General features: G+C 46.1%; 1 protein-coding gene across 2 annotated transcripts in view; it reads left to right on the plus strand.

Annotated features, from left to right (window-relative positions):
* Positions 1-20,887, plus strand: part of Kif5c (kinesin family member 5C) — a 153,655-nt gene extending 132,768 nt beyond the window's left edge. Inside the window, 3 exon segments of one of the 2 annotated variants that reach the window (NM_001107730.1) lie at positions 1,789-2,005; positions 3,243-3,353; positions 17,228-17,703. In NM_001107730.1, coding sequence (NP_001101200.1) covers positions 1,789-2,005; positions 3,243-3,346 — 321 coding nt within the window. In that variant the 3' untranslated portion in view covers positions 3,347-3,353; positions 17,228-17,703. 2 annotated transcript variants of the gene reach the window in all.
* Positions 20,888-21,088: the final 201 nt, after the last annotated feature.

Raw genomic sequence — 21,088 nt, forward strand, 5'->3', positions numbered from 1 at the left:
AGAATTATTATTAAGTATTAAATAAATTTAAAAAAAAAGAAAGAAAAAAATTCATTAGTGCATAACTTTTGGATTTAGCTCTGCTCAAGATTTCAGATCAGAGAACACAGATCACTGTGGCTGGGGCCCAATGGAGCAAGGCTACATGTTGAGTGGAGAGCAGAGAATACAGCTAGATTTTTTTTTTTCTTTTTGCCATTCATATTATAACATGAATGATCTCTAGGTTGGTTCACAACAGAGTCCAGATTACTCATGTCACTTCATGAGCCTGGCCATCACTGTCCTCCTTTCTGTTGGCATTCTCCAAACTCCCAGGAGAATAGTCCACTAGGTTCTGCTTATGGCACCAGCGGCCTGTTAAACCTGCAGGTCTATAGTAGGTCTCTTCCATGTTCGATCCTCACATAAACTGTCCCAACGCCAAGCAGGCTCCTTACAGCGGTGCCTTCCCACTCTGAGTCCACTCTTGTAACTATTTTCATTTTGTAGGCCAAATACCTGACAAAAGGGAGGTCGAGGGGAAGACTTAAAGCCATGTACCTCATGGCTTGAGGGTACAGTGTCTTAGGACGGAAAAGCATGGTGGAAATTGGCTTGTGACTGTGCTGGTAGGATTTGTTCACATGTGGGCATATCAGGAAGCAGAGAAGACGAACACTGATGTCCATCCAACTTTCTTCTTTTCCCCTTTTCTTTAACCTCAGATCCCAGCCTCTGGGGATGACTCTGTCTGTGCTCATGATGGGTCTTCCCTCCAGTAAACCTCTCTGGAAATGTCCTCAGAGACATATAACTTACCCTGTATGTGACTCTAAATTGGGTTGTGTTGACAATGACAAGGAACTACCACAAGGTTCAAGTGAAGGGTCAATACTATTCAGTGGGAGCAGTTCTAAGTGACTGTCTCACTATGGTCCTGTTGTTTTATGTATGCAACACCCAAGATGCAGAGTGGTCTAGCAGCTTTCACCAAGTCAGAGGGCAGAGATGATGCTAGCACTGGCACTGGGGCTCACCAATGATGCTAGCACTGGCACTGGGGCTCACCAATGATGCTAGCATTGGCACTGGGGCCCACCAATGATTCTAGCACTGGCACTGAGGCTCACCAATGATGCTAGCACTGGCACTGGGGCTCACCAGTGATGCTAGCACTGGCACTGGGGCTCACCAGTGATGCTAACACTGGCACTGGGGCTCACCAGTGATGCTAACACTGGCACTGGGGCTCACCAATGATGCTAGCACTGGCACTAGGTCTCACCAATGATGCTAGCACTGGCACTGGGGCTCGCCAATGATGCTCACACTGGCACTGGAGCTCACCATTACCTAGGATCCTAATTAAAGAGGAACAAACAGTCCCTTCTTGTTGCTTCGAGCCTCTGGATATATCGTTAAGCTCCATTTCAAGCCAGTGCCAGTACAGACCATGGTCTGCAAGGTCTGCAGAGGACTCTAGAATGTACCCATTTACTGACTTGGAATTTCTCAGCTCACGCCTACATCCTAGAGTAATAAACTCATCACAGTCCCTTCCCTTCCCAAACATACTCCACCAAAAGAGAAAGCTTGTCCTACCCCAGAATAAACCTGCCCTGTGGCTGGACATGGCTTCTACTTTTATTCTCCCCCCATTGCTGCTCCTGTGAATTGGGGTTACATGGACCCTCAAAGACAACCTTGTAGGCTGCTGATCAGGGTTGTCTCTTCTTCCCTGCCCTTGTCCTGCCAGAGAGTAGCACAGCCTTGTTCATAACTGGCTTCTTTGACTCTCTGCTGCAGCTGGTCCGGGACAATGCGGATTTGCGCTGTGAACTCCCCAAGCTGGAGAAGAGGCTCCGTGCTACTGCAGAGCGTGTCAAGGCCTTGGAGAGTGCGCTCAAAGAGGCCAAGGAGAATGCCATGAGGGACCGAAAGCGCTACCAGCAGGAAGTGGATCGCATCAAGGAGGCTGTGCGGGCCAAGAACATGGCCAGGAGGGCACATTCGGCTCAGATCGGTATATGTGCACCAAGGGATGGGAGCTATAGTGACCTTACTTGGGATTTCCCTCATCCGAGAGGATAGGATAGAGCAGTGGGACTTGGAATTCCTGGCAAGCTGGTGTTCATCTTGGGAAAGCATGAGATTCAGACGCCACTGGCCTCCTGAGTGTCACGTGCTCTTCAGAACTGTGTGCTAAGCCTCAGAGGCCAGCTGTGCTGTAACTTTTGGCTGTAAACAGAGGCACACTCTTGGAAATAGTATAATCTATGAATATTTCTCAGCAGGACCATGAAGAATGCCATCTGTCTGCCTCAGGAAAATCCTCATAGGCAGTCTGATAAGAGCCAGGCTGGCAACACTGAGTAGTGTCGCAAGCTGAATGGTGGCCTGGAGTGCAAGCCCCAGCGCCTGTGGAGTTGGACACTTGGCGCAAACAGGAATAGTGGTTGTGGCTGCTCTATCTTAGAATCCAAGCTAAAGCCAGAGGGATAAAGGGACGTACGGCTGCTGTCTGGAGTTATTTTTTTATTGAAACATCCTTAATAGCCTGCAACAGTATTTCCCATCAGATACTGTTTTGTTAGCTATATTGTGAGACAGCACCTTTGTTGTTTCCACCTTAAAAATCCCTTAGATTAGTGATATATTGAATTTATTCTGTTTCTTACCCTTTGAGACTCTACTGAAAATTGTGGCCTCTTTTCCTAGAAAGCTCATCACAGGTAGAATTCTCGTGAATTCTATAGGGATCTATGGATCCATAACAACCAAAGTCCTTTGCTTGCAATACTTATTTATTTATTTATTTATTTAAAATTTAACCCTTAAAAATAAAATGGTTAGAGACTGGGGATATGGCTCAGCAATTAAGAGCACTGGCTGTTCTTCCAGAGGACCCAGGTTCGATTCCTACATGGCAGCTTGCAACTGTCTGTAACTCCTGTTCCAGGGGATTTGTCACCCTCAGCCCGACATACATGCAGGCAAAACACCAATGTACAGAAAATACAAATAAATAGATAAGTAAGTAGAGAAAAAGAATCTTTCTAAATAAAAAAGGAAAAAATAAGATGATTAATATGTAAGTTCTTTCTGCTCCCTGAATTACGTGGGTGCCCTTAGTTTATTTCTCAGAGCCCAGACCTGCTATTCCCAGGAAGGTCTGGGGGTAGGTAGGCAACGCAGTACTGATAAACACGTGACTGGTCATCACCAGTGATGCTCTTCTCTCTCCTTTCTCTGGGATATAGCCAAGCCCATCCGCCCAGGACACTATCCTGCATCATCTCCAACAGCCGTCCATGCCGTCCGGGGAGGAGGTGGATCTTCAAACTCCACTCACTACCAGAAGTAAATGCAGAGTGAGTCCCTGCAGCCTGGGGTGTTTTCTCTTCACAGCAACCCCAGTGCTTATGAGGCATACCCCTCTTGCCGCTCTGAAACCCCACCCTGGCCTTCAGCCCTATTATCTAATAGAGATTAGTTCAGCTCTGTTCCAGGAAGAGGCCTGGGATCCGGGTAAGAGAAATCTGAGCCTAGCTTTGCGAGCACATACAGCCAAAGGATCCTCTCGCCAAGGGTCCCTGGGTTGGGGCAACCCTGAGCTAGGCCCGGCCTAATCACCTCTCGGGTTGATGAATGCTTCCTCTGGGCTTTGGTCTGTGGGACTTCCCTCTGCAGCTGTATCTACAAATCGAGACAGAAGTAGGGGGTGGCTTTAAGTCTCAGGAACCAATACAAAGAGCGGGTTAAGAGTCATGTTTGTATCCTTATTGTGAGCCTTGGTAAGTGGGGTTTTGAGGAATGTGTGGTTTATGTTCGAGTGGGGATAGACCGCTTTTTCTCTGAGACAGTGGTCTATGAGCCCCAGTTCCTGAACTCAGATGCTCAACATTACTCTGACAGTCGAAGAGTGTCTGCTTCTGGGAGAGGAAATGGGAGGGTTAAGCCTGTCCTTAGTAACTGAACAGAGAAAGAGATTCCCAGTCAGGCTGGCAGTGGACAGCAGAGGGCCCAAAAGCTTGGCTCAGAAAACCTCAGACTTGGAGTGTGTAGATGGGAGGGGATGGTCACAAAGTGACTCCTGGGCTCTGAGCCCTCTCTAGGGAGGCTTGCTGACAGAGCAGGGGAAGATCTATCAAGAGATGCCTTGGTGGTCAAGAGCAACTTAGGATTACCTCAATTTATCCAGTGCTTTTCGAGTTGGTGTATGAAGTGAATGGTCCAACACCATGAACAGGGCATGATGACAACATTGCTAAGGCCCAGCTGAAGGCTTCTGGAAAGGTGTTTCCATAGCTTTATGTAAACAGCAAGGAATTAGCCAAAGTCTGGTCAGGTGAGCAGGAAACAGAGGGCGGGCCTCGGCCATCTGCAGTGGGGCAGCACATTGGGAGTATCACTGTATCGCAAATGAGTTAGTAAGCCACCTGTTCATGTCCAAACTGTGCTTCCAGTCTGAAATAAAATCAAATTGGATATTACTGAATTGTTTTCGATTGCACGTTGTCAGGACTGAGAAGTGGTCATTTGGGGCAGTTTAGCAAAGAAAGATCTCAAATTCTTGTGGAGGCTGGAGGCAGAGAGCAGAGGGGTGTGCACTTAGTATGTATGGGACCTGGGTTCAGTACAGCACAACAGTAATAAAGGTATCAGCTTAGGTGGGTAAAAGTATCATCTTGGACAATAGGCCAGGCTACTAGTGGAGCAGGGCCTACCTGGGCCTTTTTTTTTTTTATTTTGTTTTGTTTTGTTTTGTTGTTTTTGTTTGTTTGTTTGTTTGTTTTTTCCAAGAATGGCCAGTAGTTTTGATATCCAGCAGTAATACCTGCTTCCTGTAGTAACCAGGGCTCATATACAATTACAGTTTGTTTCTCATGGGAAAGAAGTGTAAGGACTGGGTATAGTTAGTAAGGTCCATAGAGACCATAGAAACTCACACTGTTAGACTCTTGTCCTCTGTAGACGCCTCCTTCCCTCCGGTCACCTCATGGTCTCCAGAATGACTTCTGCTAGACTTTCAGCCTCTTGCCTTCTTTCCAGGAGTTGTATCCCAAGAGGAAGCCAGGGCGAGGCCAAGGCAGCTCTCCTGGCCACAGCAGCCTCCCTCAGAGTACCCATGCAAAACTAAAGTCTACACCCCGTGCCTGCCTCAGAGCCCATGGCCACATAGGAGACTAGAATCTAAAAGCAGCTTTATTGGGGTACATTGGTGCCCCAAAGGGAATTGATTTTATGTCATTGCGAGCATCATACCTGCAGTAATTACCTAATGGGGGAAAGATCAATACTGATCCCTGGCTTTAGAAGATTCAGTGTCACTGAGGTGTTAGAAAAAGCTTAGTTCCTAGAGACAGGAGCTCTATACCTCATGTCGGACCAGGAACCAGAGAAGGCAGCAGAAGGAAGGGCTAGGGAGAGGTTTCAAGGGCCGCACCTTTTAACAGTTCACAGTCTCTCTGAATAGCATTACCAATGGAGGAACAAGTGTTTACAAACATGAGCTAGGGGAAAGGGATTTAGACTGCAACAGGAGTCACATTGTTAGGAGAATAAGGATGCATGGTGGGCTGGATACTTAGCAGGCTGGGCAACATGCAGTGTGTAGGTTGTCATTTGGTGAAAGCACACTGTGAGTTCTGACCTCCCAACAAGTCCTGGGCCAGGGATTCTCTCCTCCTGGGATTCAGTAAAGCCCTGCCAAGCCCACTCAAGTCCAGGTTGACCTGGAACTCTGTATGTAGCCCAGACTTCCTTTGAACTCACAACAGTCTTCCTGCCTGAGCCTCCCAAGTGTTGGAGTCACAGGTGCGAGCTACCACAGTGGATGTAAAACTCACATCTTGTGTAAGGTGTGCATAACCAAATGTTGATCATGTATTACTGGTACGGCCTCTTATACTGAAGATTGAAAAGTCACAACTTCTCTGTCAAACACAGTATGGTGCTCCAAACATTTAATCTGAATATTTGAGATACAGAAACAGGAATATCAGAAATTCACAGTCATACTCAACTGTACATTGAGTTCCAGACTAGCCTGACATATAGAAAGCCTTTTTTTAAAGAGAACAAAAATCAGAACTGAGGAGAGTTTCAAAGCCTTGAAAGAAACAACTGTAAAAATTTATTTTTTTTCTCACTGAATTGCAAGTGGTTTATGATGGCTTGAACTGAAGTTGAAGCTCCTTAAGCATACTTTATCCATCCAGTTCCAGCTGGGTGCTTTCTGTGTACCTGATAAGTTTCAGGGACTTCTTGAGGTTTGTGAATTGTTCACATTCTAAATGCTAATGAGCTTCCTTCCAGGATGAAATGTTTTAATTCAGAGGAAATTGCTACACAATATTCCATGACTTCCTCTGGCTCGTAACAGTTCTTTCTATAGTCTTTTTCTGTGATGACCCTGAACCTCAAAGGAGATGACCCAGATGTCTGTCTAAGGCTAAGCATTAAGCTACTATACCACAGTGACGGTATGGTGTCCTTAAGAGCTTTGCCAGAGTTTCTGAGTGCCATCATTTACAAAAGGGAGTTTCTCTCTATGACCAACTTGTGAGAGCGACAGCGACCCACAGGTAAATGCACAGACATTTAGAAGGCAGTTTGACAGCCACATCACATCTGCTTAATAAAACCATGGCGGCTGTTTCCCACTCTGGCCTGTGAACATCCCCAGCTCGGATTTTTATTGGCTCTTACAGCAGCAGAAGTGAATTCTCCCCTGTAGAGTGGAGTTTAAATCTAGTTGGAAAGCAGTTGGCCACACCCCAAGCCATCTGTAGTCACATCTTGCTTGGCGTTTTGATAGTGTGGCATGCAGGGTCCGTCCAGGACTGTTGGTGACAGTTCTCCCCCAGCAGCCTGCGCATCGCCTTGCAGCATCATGAAAGCCAGACAGCAAGGGAGGAAGCCTCCAGTTCAGCCCCAACCCAGTTTCTCTGTTTTGTAATCGATGCATGCACCCTGTTTGCCAGTCAGGGCTCACCATGTAGTTCTGGCATGGAGCCAACAGCAGAGGCAATGGCCTTTGGATGTTTTGGGGTGTGGGAAGGTGGAATTCTCTGTAGCCAACAGCTCCTAGAGCGTTAGGCCACTGTTGTCACTAGATTTTTCTCTGTGATTCTGTAACAGTTCTTTGGCTTCTAGGAGTGTTGTCTTCTGCTTGTGCAGGATGCTCCCATGTTAGCTCAAGAGCTGCCTTAACTGTTCTCCCGCACGCTTGTATAAATCTGAAGACACCCGAGAGTTGGCACTCTATAACGAAACCTTTCTACAGAGTGTGGTCAGAGCCTCTGGAAGGACCATTGGCATCCATTTCAAGCAGTGCCAGTGGTCCTGAGCGGCTAAGGGCACACTAGAAAAGGAGCCTTAACACGATCTGATACAGCACGAAAAGATCTCATCCCATTTATAACTTACTTCTTCAAAAGTACAATGTTAGAAGCTGGGCATGGTGGTGCATATTTTCAATCCCAGCACTCAGGAGGCAGAGGCTGGCAGATCTCTGAGTTTGATGCCAGATTGGTCAGTGAGTTCTAGGACAGCCAGGGCAGTTTCACAGAGAAACTCTGTGTTAAGTAACAAACACACACAGTGTTAGGTATAGTGGTGCGGATGGGAGACACTATCCCTTTAGTCCTCTGTAATCTGTAGACATTACCCTCGAGCCATCCCGCCTCACACCCTGCTGTCACAGGGCTGCTGTTCATCTCTTTACCTGTGCTGTTGTCGGTGTGGCCAACTTAGGGCTTAGTGCAGCAAAGGGTTGCACTCTGTGCCTGCTGCCTGAACCGGCTCCCAGGCTCCGATAGGCTGCAGCATGGCACTGTGACCCATGCTGTGCCTCTCACCAGCCTGGACTAGGTAATATTTCTGCACCTTAGCACATTAATACCGTGTACTCCGCTCACCCCAGGTCTGTCTCTGTCATTTATTATTTAACCTATTATTTAGCCTGAACTTTGCTCAGGCTCTGAAGGCTTTTAGAAGCCCAGTAGCACAGCATTTGGCTAACACAAATCTTGCTACCATTCATGCAAATCCCCTCTCCATTTTGCCTCCTTTTTTTCATCGTCTCTGTTGATTTCGCTGTTGTGTTTTATGAACCCAGTTTACATGTTGGCTGTGTTCAGATCTCAGAGCCTCTCTTACATCATAAAGGTCACGTTGGAGCTCAGCAAAGCCACCAAAGCCCCCTGCTCTTCCTGGGGTCCCCGTTGAGTCAGTCTCTTTTTTAACTTTGGGTAAACAGGTCTGCCAGGCCCGGTGAGCCAGGCATCAGCCCTCTCTCCCGAGCTGATTCTCTCAGTGACTGACACCTGCCCTTTTGTCATCTTCCAGTCCCTCATGTTCATGAGGACCTCACCTGTGAAAACCTTGAGTTCTAATGGTTCCAATGAGCCAATCCATCAGACGTTGGTTTCCCTCATGTTGACAACTCTGGTTCCCAGCTTAACTTCTCATTGCCACAGCACTCAGAATGATGCCATCTGCCTTCATGCCCCCCAGCCTCACAGGTCAGGCCATGACAGGCCAGGCCGGGACAGGCCCTCCTTACGGCCTGTGTAGAAATCTTTCCCTGTTCAAGAAGCTGAGCGGCAGGTACTTCCTGGTTATTATGGTCTGTGTAGCTGTGACTGTCCTGGAACTCACTTTGTAGACCAGGCTGACCTCAATCTCAGAGACCCCCTGCCTCTGCCTCCTGGGTGCTGGGATTACAGGCGTGCGTCACCACCACCCGCTGCATGGGGCGTTTTAAAGGACCCCATGCACATCTTGAGCCGTGGATTCTCTTTTCCTATGTTAATGGTTAGACCTGAGGGTTTTTTAAAACCACTTTTACCTTATTCTCTTCTCCCTCATTAGCTGACTTCTTCCATAGGCTCTTTTTGGATCCCACAAGGTGCTCTTCAACAGAATGTGTTGCATTTTTGTACCCATCCATAAGAGGTGGCAAGGCCATACCTATATCTCATTTAAAACAGGGCACATATAGAGGCAGGCGATTACTACATGTTCTTTTCCCATTTTAAGTCCCCCTTAAGCTAGCAAGTTCTATCTGGGAAAACAGCTGAATGATTGTCAACTCATACCAGGGGCCTGACAACTGACACCATGACCAGTCAATCATCTCTTCTGCTCCATGTCACCTCAGAGTCTGTAACACATTATTTAATCCATCAGCTCTTTGGAGGCATCCCAAAGTCAGAAGGTAGACCCCATTCATCAAGGATGCTGCCCATTCCCACAGAGGAAAATGGTTACTCTGGGAATCTCCACCAAGATGGAGAATCTACCATATGACAGCTTGGCCTTGGTTTTATGTCCTGTCACAAATCTCATGAAAACTACAGCTACCACTTACAGCAAGAGGTCATGCCATCCCATACCACATAGGGAAAGGTATATTAGAATTCCTCTCACAGATGTTCCACCCTCACATGGATCTGCATTGGAGGAGCTATGCAACCCTCATCCCCATCTCTTTTTTGTTTTCTATCCATCCCTGACTAGGTACCATTTATGTCGTCTGATACTGTTCCTGGAGATATAACTGATGTGTTTTTATCCCAGATAAGGAACTGATGACAGACAAAAGAAATGATTACACAAAAGTCCAACTTGGTGAACCAATGAGATTCATTAGGGTTACTTATAAGAACAAGGATAACTCAAAGACACTGCCTCACTGAAAGCCCACCCCAGCTAGAACCCTGATCCTCTGCATGACTTGTAGGTAGCTCAAAGCTGCCTCACTGACAGCAAATCTCCTCTGTAGTTCTTACTATTTATCTAATATTACTGGGGTAGAAGGAATGCTTATATCTGGTCAGTTTCAGGGACTTCCTGAGACTTGTGGGTTGCTTACTTCCATAGTCTTAAGAATAGAGCTTTAAAATTTGAATGAAATGGCTCCACAACAGGTGGGCAGGAGTCTGAAGCTCAGCAGAGGCCAGAGTTAGAGGCCTAGAGAGTGAAGACCCACAGATTGTGTTTATGATCCGATGTTTTAGAATTTACAGGGTAGAGAGGGAAGTGGAAAGTGGGGACAGGTAGCCTGGCCTGAAATTGACAAGTAGGTCGTGAAAACAAGGTGACATGAGAATAAAACCTGGGTAAGAGTATGTAAGGTCACAGGGAGATAGAGACTGGGTAGTTGGTGAAGGCCAGATGGTGGTGATCTTGGGTTGCTTTAGGCAATTTGTTTGGAACTGTATGGTGAATGGCACTGGTGCTGATGTTGGTGCTGCTGATGGTGGTGGTGAAGAATGAGCTGGCAGCTGGGAGCTACATTTGATGGAAGGCAGAGATGTGAAGGATGTTGATTGAGATAGTTGCCTTTCTCTTAAAAATAGATGCCAATATCAACTTGTGGTATCCATCCAGCTAAGGGGCAGGGGTGGAGGTGCAGGTGCATCAGGAAGTTAGCTGGGGTGGGCAGAGCACTGGGCCTCTTATTTTGCAAGTAAGAATCATAGATTATCAGCAGGGAAGGAGGGGAGAAGGTCCGTAGGCCTCTGAGAATAGAGAAGGTATGAAATGGCCCTCTCAGGCAGTGTGGAGTGCTTGTTTGAGGCTCCACACTGAGTGTAGATACCCAGTTAAATATTTATCCAGCTCTCTGGTTCTGAGGGCCCTAGAGATAGCTCCTTTTCTTGACAATGCTTGGGCAACCCAAATGAGGACTTGTTCGAATGTATCCACCAGATGGCGCTGTGAGGGCATTGCTGAATCTTCATTTATTAGACTTCAACCATTTGTCTGTGATGTGTGCCCTACCCCCTGCCCCCCACCCCGTGTGTGTGTGTGTGTGTGTGTGTGTGTGTGTGTGTGTGTGTGTGTGTAGGGGATATTTATCTATCTACATATATATAGAGGGGTATATCTATTTATTTCTCTTATGTTTAACTGTTACATTTTCTCCAACATAAAAACTAAAAGAATATTTCTAAGAAATACAATTCTCAGAGGTCCCCAACATTGGTTGAATTTATTTTATTATAATATTTAAATATTTATAAATTTAAAATAATATACACTCCCTGTTCTTACATATTTAACACAGCCATAAAGTCAAAACAAATTTTAAAATTATATTAAAACAAAACCACAAGTCAGAAATTCAAACCACTTAACCGTATCATAATTTAATAAGAGTTGAATTGAATTTTCATCGAAAATAAACAGAAAAGTGCAATGTGGCCGAGTGCTGCTGCTGCACGTCTGATGTGCCCTCATTTGCACGTGCCTTGACCAGACCAAAGGGGTCACACTCCTTTGTTAGACTCACGCCACGTCTCTTGTGTCTGCACTGCATTGTTTTCCTGCTGAGTGGCTAACTTGGAGACAAGTTGAGTATGAAGCAGTCGGAGTATGGGGATGTAACCACTGGTAAAATGTCTGTGCCATTTTAGAAGCCATGGTGGGATTGTACAGGGATTCGTTTAGTGAGTGGCACATATATTTAATGAAGCAAACAAGTGTTTTCTCCTGCTCTGTGTTCATGTTTTGAGACATAAGGAAAGTGTTCCGATAGCCCCTTCCACTGCCTGACAGGATCCCCTGGTTAACCTGGCCCCCGGGGGAGCCTGTGACCTGGGCTGTCATGTTGTGACCCTCGTCCGTGCTCCACATGGCTTTACCCTATCATTGGAGGATAGCTGTCCTGTTTAGGTCCTACTTCCTCAGGATCTCTCTCTAATGTGAATAAGATAAATAATCGTGAATTATTGGTGTGAATCGCACCTTTAAATTCCTGGGTAACTGGATGGGAGTAGACGTGTAACGAAGCTCTACCCGTGCTCACTGCTGTCTGCTGTCTCAGTAGTCATGTGACTCAGCCTGGAATCCTGACTGCTGGGCTGCCTGGCCGATGCACCTCTGCTCCAGTACGGACCTTGGCTCCACGCCCATGGAGCCCTAGCCAGTGGGATGCACCACACACCGCTTTCTACTCTCCTCACAGTAAGCCCGGCTCATGCAGGGGAGGTTCCAGCTGTGCAGCAGAGAGAGGAGAGTCGGTGTTTCTAACGCAGGCCTCTCCTGCGTCTCCTCAGCTCCCAGTGCCCACACCCTTCATCATTTTCACATACTTGAAGCTGGAGCCATAAACTTCTGGCCCAGTTATGGTATGGGCATGTCTCCCTTTGATCAGAAGACGTTCCAACCTCCTCAGAACCCCTGACTTCTCCACCGCTTCCTTTCCTTCGTCCAGGCAGAATGGAATTTCCTCTCTAAGCACTTGGCTACTCCGGCATCAGAGCCCTTCCTTTCAGGTCTTCGGCTGTGCACTGAGCTCCCAAGAGGCTGCTCACTCACTCTGCCCTTGTCTGCCTCGGGCCCTCCTGTTTTTTCATCTGCGACTTCTTGTCTTAATCACCCAAATCCCATTTGTCTTGCACCATTGTTAGGGTGACCCCTCACTGTGTCCCTTTCCTGGTTCTGACACTCAGTCACAAGTAACTCATCTTGTGTCTCCTCAAGATGCTTGCTAGCTGTTTTCAGCAGAGATGTGGTCACACTGCATGGAGGGTGGGCCAACGCGGCTGTCATCTTAGCCCTTGACACTGGTCTGACTGATGGCATGCAGGGATCCTCCAGACAGGTGCAGCCCACCTCTGAACCTCCAGACCAGATATTGCTGATCCAAAGTCCTTGCCACTAGCAACTAGACGATCACAAACTTCATTCATTCAAGGATCCCACTACAGGCAGAAACAACGACCAGATTCCAACCGACCGAAGTGGGGCTGGATCCCTTTGGTCTGAGACTGGTTCTTACTCTGTGGCCAAGTCACTTTGTCTTTGTGCCTCTGTGTAGTTCTACTTACAGGTCCATTGAGGATCAAGCGTGTCAGTGTGAATCTGTGGTCTGTGGGCCTAGACCAGGCATTTACAAGTCTCCTAACTAGAGTAAAAGCGCAGATTTTTAGGGTAAAAGTGCAGGTTCCACAGGCAGCCTTGGGGACCTAGGCTGGACCACCTTCCCAGGATAGCAGGCAAAGAGATGGGTAACGGTAAAAGTCAGAGCTGCCACATTAGGAAAGGGAACAAATTGGGTCCTGTGGACTCCAAGTCTGTCTCAGGGTGCTTGGCATAAGTTGTAACTGGGGCAGGAGGCAGGAGGTGTATGCAGAGTTGGGCAGTCCTGGTCCAGTGTGGTCTGGTTATCTACTTGTCTCCACTCTGGTTCTGGAGGGAGGACTGCAGAAGCCCTTATTGCTGGCGGGGCCAGTGTTTCTCAGGAGATGGTTACTTCTATTTCAGGTCACAGGCATCTTTACCCTCGTGGGTAATTGCCTTCATATAGGAATAGGGGTCCAGGGTCACAGTGCTGCAGGGTAGGAAGTTAGGGGTTAAGGGAATTATTGTGAGGGTTTTCCTCTTCTCGAAACTCCATTAGGATAATGACGTCACTGTTCCTTTAGCCTTGAAAGGGATGAGCTAGATTAGACCGAGCTCTGTGAGCAGCTAACGTGCCAAACTGAAGAGGTATGCAGAGGACCCAGAAGAAAGCAGGAAGGCACAAAAGACCCGGATGCCATGTTTTCATCCGGCTTTCCAGTTCCCCCATGGGCCCACGGGAAAGTCAGGGGTTGTTAGCAGAAGCAGCCTCTGTTCTCATTTCTGTGAGTGCTGTTTCTGCACATGCTCATACCACCTAGCCAGGGCTGCTTATTCTGCGTTCCACAGAGAAGGGCCAAACGAAGGTGGGCCTGAGACCAGGAACTTGGAGCTTCTGTGTGACTGTTCTTCAAGTTTCGACTTTAGGTACCCTGTGTATCCGTAAAGAGGATCAGTGACAATCAGAGGGCTTTAGTATCTATTTGTCATATGTACCATATAAACTTTTAAAACTAAAACATTAAATGAGTGATTCATTTAAATAAATTACCATAAGTGACTTTTTCTTTTAAAAAAAGGTTTTATTTTTAATTTTTGTGTATGTCTACGTGTGGGAAAGTACACATGAGTACACATCCCTCCAGAGGCCAGAAGAGGACTTAAGAATTACAGAAGGGCATGAACTGACTTATGTGGGCGTTGGAACTGAACTCAGGTCTTCTGCAAGTACAGTATGTGGTCTCAACCACTGAACCATCTCTGTAGCCCTTTTACTGCATAAACAATTTGTTTTTGTTTAATTATGTATTTGTGTGTCTTTGTGTGGGTGTGGGCATATGAGTTCAGGCATAAATGGCATTTTTAAGGAAAGATTAGTTTTTTTAAAACCCTTAACTAATTGGCATCACTTTACATTTTCGTAGACCCCCTTGTCTGCTTTAATGGGTAGGGGCTACTTCTCCGAGCAGCCTCTGCGTCTGTTTCTCTGCATGGCCTTGGCTGGAGTACATGGAGAGAGCAGCCGTCCTCATCACGTCAAAGAAGATTTCTTGGCTGTCACACAAGGGTCCTTATGTAGGGTCTGATAAGACAATGTGGAAGGAGTTGAAGGAAACCCAGACAAGAAATTAGCAAAAATTCAACAGTACTAATCTTACAGTAGTTGTGAGGCTAGGGCCTAAGAAAAGTAGTGTGTCTGTAGGCACCAGGACAGAGGGACCTGAGGTGGGCAGTGCTGGTGGCCTGGAGATTACCACCCAGAACTCAGAAGGAGACTCTGTGGCACCAGGAAGACCTTGCTTCAGTAGTCTGGGTTATGCATTTCTCCTAGTCAAAAATGCGGAACGGTTCCTTCGTGGCAGATTGCATCACCGCGATAAGCAAAGAAGGCAACTGGCAATTCTTATAAATGGGGATTGGACTGTAGAAAAGCAAAGGGAAAGATAAAACTATGTACCGTTTGGATTAAGCTTAAATCTACTGCAAGCAATTTCAAAAGCCAAAGCTGAGGGCTGGAGTCTAAATACTTCTTGCAAACCCTTATGTGCATAATTGCCGCTTTCTTCAGCCTTCTGCACCCTTTCTAAAGCAGGGTGATCTTATTTCCTCCTAAATCTGGCCACACGTTCCCCCTCTGATCTGCGGCCTCATGTTGGCAGAGCCTTGTCCACTGCCCGGTCCCTTGGTCTGATCCCTTGCTGCTGTTGGGTGACTGAGCCTCTTTTCTACAGGCCTGGAGAGAAGGTCCGCGGAAGCAGATGTTAAGCTCTCAGATTCCCTGGCCTTCTGGGATAGAAACAGGGGAGTATGGATGGGTGTTTTATTTTTAACCTTCAACATTTCCCATTTCCTTCCATTTTCTCTGGTGCATTCGTCAAAGGAGATGGACATCCGGGTAGGAGGAGGCTGGATAGATATATTCTAACTGACCCAAAACAATCTGAAAATGGGAGGAGAGGGGAAGAACACTTCATTGTAGGGAAGGAAGAGCCCCATCTCGGCTTCTGCCTTTTCATTCAGCGGCCTGTCACAATCCACCTCTCACAGCCCCTGAAGTCACTAAAGTAGCCTCCTTTGTGGCCCCTATTTCTTTCAAGCTGTCAGCCCAGTCATGCTGGAACTCATACGTGGGGGCAGTGGGGAAGTTGAATACCATCTTTCTCGTGGAAATCTCCTCACTTCATGGTCTGCTGGAGTTACTGAGGCCACAGCATTTGTGTGCTAAATGCTCCTGTGTCAACATGAGTTGCCTGTAGTCATTGCTGCAGCCATAATGTTAGGTATGCAGCCAGCACCTCCCTGCCTGCAGGCACACTTCTGCCCAGGGGATAAGGTGTGGGGAACAAACCCGTAGGTGAAGTAGGATATCAGTGCGGCTTCAAAAGCCTTCCTGTTGGTTTTCAGCTCAAGGTGGATTGTAAGTGACTCCATCATTCTACACTCAACAGGAACCATGGGCTCCCAAGAAAGGCCCAACGGGAAACTCCTCCTTCCTATTAATTGTTTTATCTCTCTGTAACTTCTAGAAATTACAAGATTATCATCAAAGGCTGCTTATGTTCCCTTTAATCAGGGAAGGTTGTAAGCATGGGAAATGACAGAATGAGATAACTGCATATTTACTGTGTGGGTCCAGGAGGAATGGCTGTTCTTAGAAAGCATGAACTGTCCCTCACCTGCCTCTTCTCTTCCGTTCCATGTTCCTCTTTCCTTTTTTACATTCATGTATAATTTATGTTGTCTTTATTTACGCAAAATATGTGGTGCTGCTTGCACTGTTACGAATGAGGAGGTTGTAGAGAAACAACATGGAGAAAGTATTGTGGCAGGGCTGTGAGGCCATGCAGGTGGACAGAAGGCTGGAGTAAACAGGAAGTAGTGTGTCAGGTTATGGGGTCCTGTTCAAACTCCGGGGAGCAGATGGGTTTTTCTTCGGCTCCAGCATATTTCCTGTTGTGCCACTTCAGAGGACGAGACTGTACTTGCCCAATGGGTTCCTTCCCACCTCCTCAGCCTGAGGGTACCGTGACCTCTGCTGGAAATCCACAGGGCAGATGGGAAATCACAGATGGGTCAGGGCCCCTCCATGCTGGCAGGGGTTGACTCTTTTGCAATGTTCTGAGTGTCAAGCTTACAAGAGTTAACAGAAGATGACTCAGGGCTAGTTTCTAGTCTAGAAAGGTCAAAGACTTCCATTCTGGGAACCTGTTCAAGGTCAGAAGGATAGACCTCTACCAAGAGGCAGAGTAAACTGGAAGGGGGTGTTGTTCTGAAACCTTCATGACTCCATTGGTGTGAAACCCACTTTCAAATCAATTCTCTCTTTGTAGAATGCCTGGTCAGGACCATGTCTGACCTGCCTGGCGATGCGTGCACTGGTTAATGAGCGATGTCTGATTGTCCCTTGGGACAGGAAGTCCTTTGTGCTACTCTGATTGCACACAGATTCAGAACATACTGACTTTGGGGAGAGAATACTTTGAGTGTGTCAGGACAAAATACTTAGATCCAGGATGTAGGAAGCTCTGTGTCCACTGTGTTAGACACATCTCAGCCGAGAAGCACCAATGGCGAGCAGTAGACCCCAGGCTGAGCACACTCACTGTGGGGTGGGGTAGGCGCACATCCCTCAGTGGCAACACTGTAGCGAAAAATAGCTGCATACGTACATATTGAAGTCAAATTTTAATACTGGATTTCATAAACGTATCGTTGAGATGAGTGTTTCCTTTCAGCTTTACTTTTTAACGCAGATACTGGAAGAATAAAGTAAGTGGCTCTGATTGTATTGGACAGCTCTGCTCAAAATGCCTAGACTGAAACAAAAGTCTGAGGAATGAGTCTGCTGATTGCTAACTACAGTGTTCTCTCTTTCATTCTTTCTCAACAGATATGACCCCACGTAGCATGAAAAGGACTATATTAGTCATCAGTTCCTTTATTTCCCTCCTATACAGTTTCCGTTTCTTTTTACACTTGCTTGCCCAGCCGTCTGTAGTACACCAGATTCAGGTGTTTGCGCTGTGTAGAATTTGTGTGCACAGATACGTGCTTGGATCCTTCTCCTAAGAAGTTGGAAGGAGGTGGTTACGCAATACCCACTTCCTGCTCAGACGTTGCCACTTCTCAGCCTCCGGGGTTGCGTGGTCTCTGGAGGCCCCTGCAGTGCACTGGCCCATTGGAATGGAATGCCCTACTGTGCTATCCCAGAGGGACAACCAAGTGCTGTGGAACCAGTGACCATGCTCTGCCTCGACTGTCCGGTTTCCTGTAAAATAAACACATCACTTTATATTTTTAGGGAACAAAAAAAAGTGCTGCTATAGGGTTCAAAATTTTCATTCTGAACACTTTTCCAAAACCAACCCCAGAGAGCATTTTAAATATCCTGGTCATATCTTTGGATCTGTAAAATAGACCTTTTAGTATGACACCTGGTAAAGTGCAAAGCAGATTTCTTCAAGGCAGAAAGACAGTTTGACGATAGCAGTGTAGAATTTGCTCCTTCAGACACATCTAGGAAAGTGTGAAGAGTCATAGAATTCACCTCCACAATGCTTGCTGGTGAACCTGCAGTGACTAGTCCTGGCCGGCCCAGTTGTTTGAACACCACTCCTGTACAAGTGTTGGAAAGACTGCAGACTTGGAAGAGTGGAGATGGGGCTGCCTCCCCTGCTCACAGCTTCCTCTGGATCCCCTGGAACCTGCCTTGGGCTAGCCTCTTTCTCTGGCAAACAAACCATCGCACGCTTGAGGAGATGTTCCTAGAGATCCAGCGTCCATACTGTAGTTGGAAAGAATTCCCTCGGGAGAAGTCATTGATGAGATTTATGCCTGTCTGTTTTTATTGTAACCTGTCATTGCAAACTGCTGATTTAAATTCTTTCTTTGGCACCAAATAGGCTTCTTCTTCTTTGAGACACAGTTAGGGGGCAGAAAAATCAGTGCGATAGGATTGGGTTTTTTTGGGGTTTTGGAATTTTTTTGTATATTTAATTACCGCTTTATTCAGATCCATGAATCTAGTGGAGACTTATGTCCAGTTGGGCGTACTGAAAGGATCAATTGCCAAGTAGTAGAGTCTCGAGAGACACTAAGGAAGTCCATACTATGAGCTGCTATTTGTTTCCATCAATTGTGGTTTAGCTAGTAACATCCATCCATCTCAGAAATCACCCACATCGTCATCAGGTGTGCCCCAGAAGTGTGCGCTCACACTGTCTTCTGAAACTGCTACCCCTAGTGTAAGGGGAGACTCTAGGCTTTCCCATGGCTGTGAGGGTGGGGGTAGAAAAAGTTAATGTACTTAATGTGTGTGCTTCTGCACTCTCGTGTGTAAAATGTTGAGGGTTATGTTTATTACCTTCCTGATTCTTCTGTATAGATTTTTCCTAACCCTGATTTGACTTAATTTATTTGTTAGATGTTGCCCTTTATAACGGGGTTTTGTTTTTAACTAGGCATGAAAAGAAGATAACTTCTATTGAAGTATTTATTTTACAAAGATGATTTTGCGTTTGTTTAGCCTGTGTTTGCCTTGTTTCATGTTGTCACCACTGTCTGCTCAACATAACTGGCTGGCTGCTATCTGGAGCCTGATGGAAAGGTCCTTTGCAGGGCAGTAAGTTTGCAAGCCTCATCAGGACTGAGCGATGCCAGATTAGCAGCTTACGGCCTATGGTGGCCTCCTGCTTGGAAGCTGAAATGTTGGCCTTAAGAGGACCACCAAGGGAATGCTCCTTGTCTCGAGGACCCGCTGTTGTCTTTTAGACAACTGTGCTACTTTGTGTTTGGAAGTTGGGTACAGGTCAGGAATGTGGTAGTCTTGGCTTTCATTAGTAGCCATTATAAGATGGATTATTTTAGATTCTTCTAAAGCAAATTTCCCCCTAGGTTCTCACTTTCTACTTCTGAAGAATTTGTGGGCACTTTCAAGTTTTAAAAGGCAGCATTCATTTGTAGTTCACATTACTTGATCTCTACAAGGGCCTTACCAAATTCACTGTCCTTTTATTCACAGAGAAGGTTGGCTTTGATGTCTTGTAGAGATAATTCTGCTAGTTGCTGATCAGCCAGTCAGTTCATCTAGCGCCCTTCTTTATAAGACCTCTAATCTAATTTTCTCACACTGTGACTAAAAGCTAGGCACACCATTGGAACAGATTATGTGGTTTATTTAAGCAATACCTTAATCTCGCTTTGACTATTAATTCCTTTATCAGAGCAGTGTGCTCTCAGGCCACTTTTTAAAAAGACCATGTTTATAAAGTTTTCATTGTTGACAGACTATTACATCTTGCACTCTAACTGTAAAAATCCCACTTCTGAACAGCCAAGTGGATGGTTCCATTCCGGTCACACGCTGCGCATTGCCGGAATGTATGCCAGTGTGTACTCGCCTCTGAATAATTTGCTATCTCATGCCTACTTCTTGAACGTTTACTCTGAGGTGCTGTAGGAGAGCAGCCTGATGGTGTAGACAAATAACCTCTGCCTGGCAGCCGGTGAGGTACTGATTACTGAAGATAGCAGTTATGTTTGGGGGTTATAACACCGACTGCATTTGATCAGTCCTTAGAGAACGTTTTATGGAGGTCTCATCTCTGCACAGTGATGAGCAGCTTGCTTCAGTGGATGGCAGGCAGAACAGCAAGAGGTGTTAAGCCTTTTAGAAGATAGAGAATCGCATGGTGAAGAATTCGTAGAAATGTTGGAATAAATGAAGGGCTAAAAATGTTTGTCTAGAATGTAGATCCAGTGACACCTTGAAGTCTTCAAGTCTATATAGAGACATGATATTTAGTCTCAGTACTCACCAAGGCTTCAGGAGAGCTGGGGGGATGGGGTTCTTGTCAGCCTCACCTTCCTAGAAGGACAGCTAAAGGAACATAAAGCTTCACTTACTCCCTTCCTTCGTAGGACAGGCTCCATTAGGACTCTAGGTAGAAGACGTTGGGGAAGTTTGTCATTAGCAGAAGTTTGTCACTGGACAGAGTTCACTTCATTGTCCCATTCTGACTACCTTGGGCAAGCTAAAGAACCGTCATTGTTTAAAACTGCTTCCTAACCTGATTTTGAATTTTTAAACAACTATTGAGTGAGGACCAGATAACTGCCAAAGGAAACACTGGTCTGTGAAGTCTGCTTATTTACTGAGAATTGTGTATCAATTTTAAACACTTCCCGTGTGTGCAGATAAAAGGGGACTAGGGCTTTCTGTAGAATTCTGTCTGTCTAGTTTGTAAAGTGTCATGTGTACTGCAGATGTGCGTTTCTGGGCTTTTACTTCTGTACAGTAGATTTCATTAAGAAAAATTGTGGACAAACTTGTTTCTGTGGTTTGATGGGGAGAACGGCAGTATGTATTTAAATAGCTATCCTGTGAGATAGAAATGCCCCCCAAAATCTGGAAATAACCCCCCCTGGCCCTTGAAACACTTTGGTTATCTCCTAGGTTCTAAAATGAAGATGTACGGATACTCTGGCAGACTGCATGTTGTATAATTTGAAAATATTCAAAACTGGACAATAAAACTGAGTTAAACTTTGACTGCTCTGGTGTCCTTATTTGAGCCTCAGCAGGGCATCTGGCATGAAGTCAGGGTGTGTGTTGAACCATCCTTTGAGAGAAGCCTCTCCAATGTGTACCACCCAAGTCAAGGCTTTGCTCTTTTTCATTGTTGGCTTTTGTTGTTGAGTATTTTTCCCCTCTTGGTATCTGCTTAAATTTGTTTTCTCGCCTGGCAGTGGT

This window comes from Rattus norvegicus, chromosome 3, assembly GCF_021556685.1.
Source record: "Rattus norvegicus strain SHRSP/BbbUtx chromosome 3, alternate assembly SHRSP_T2T, whole genome shotgun sequence".
Lineage (NCBI taxonomy): Eukaryota > Metazoa > Chordata > Mammalia > Rodentia > Muridae > Rattus > Rattus norvegicus.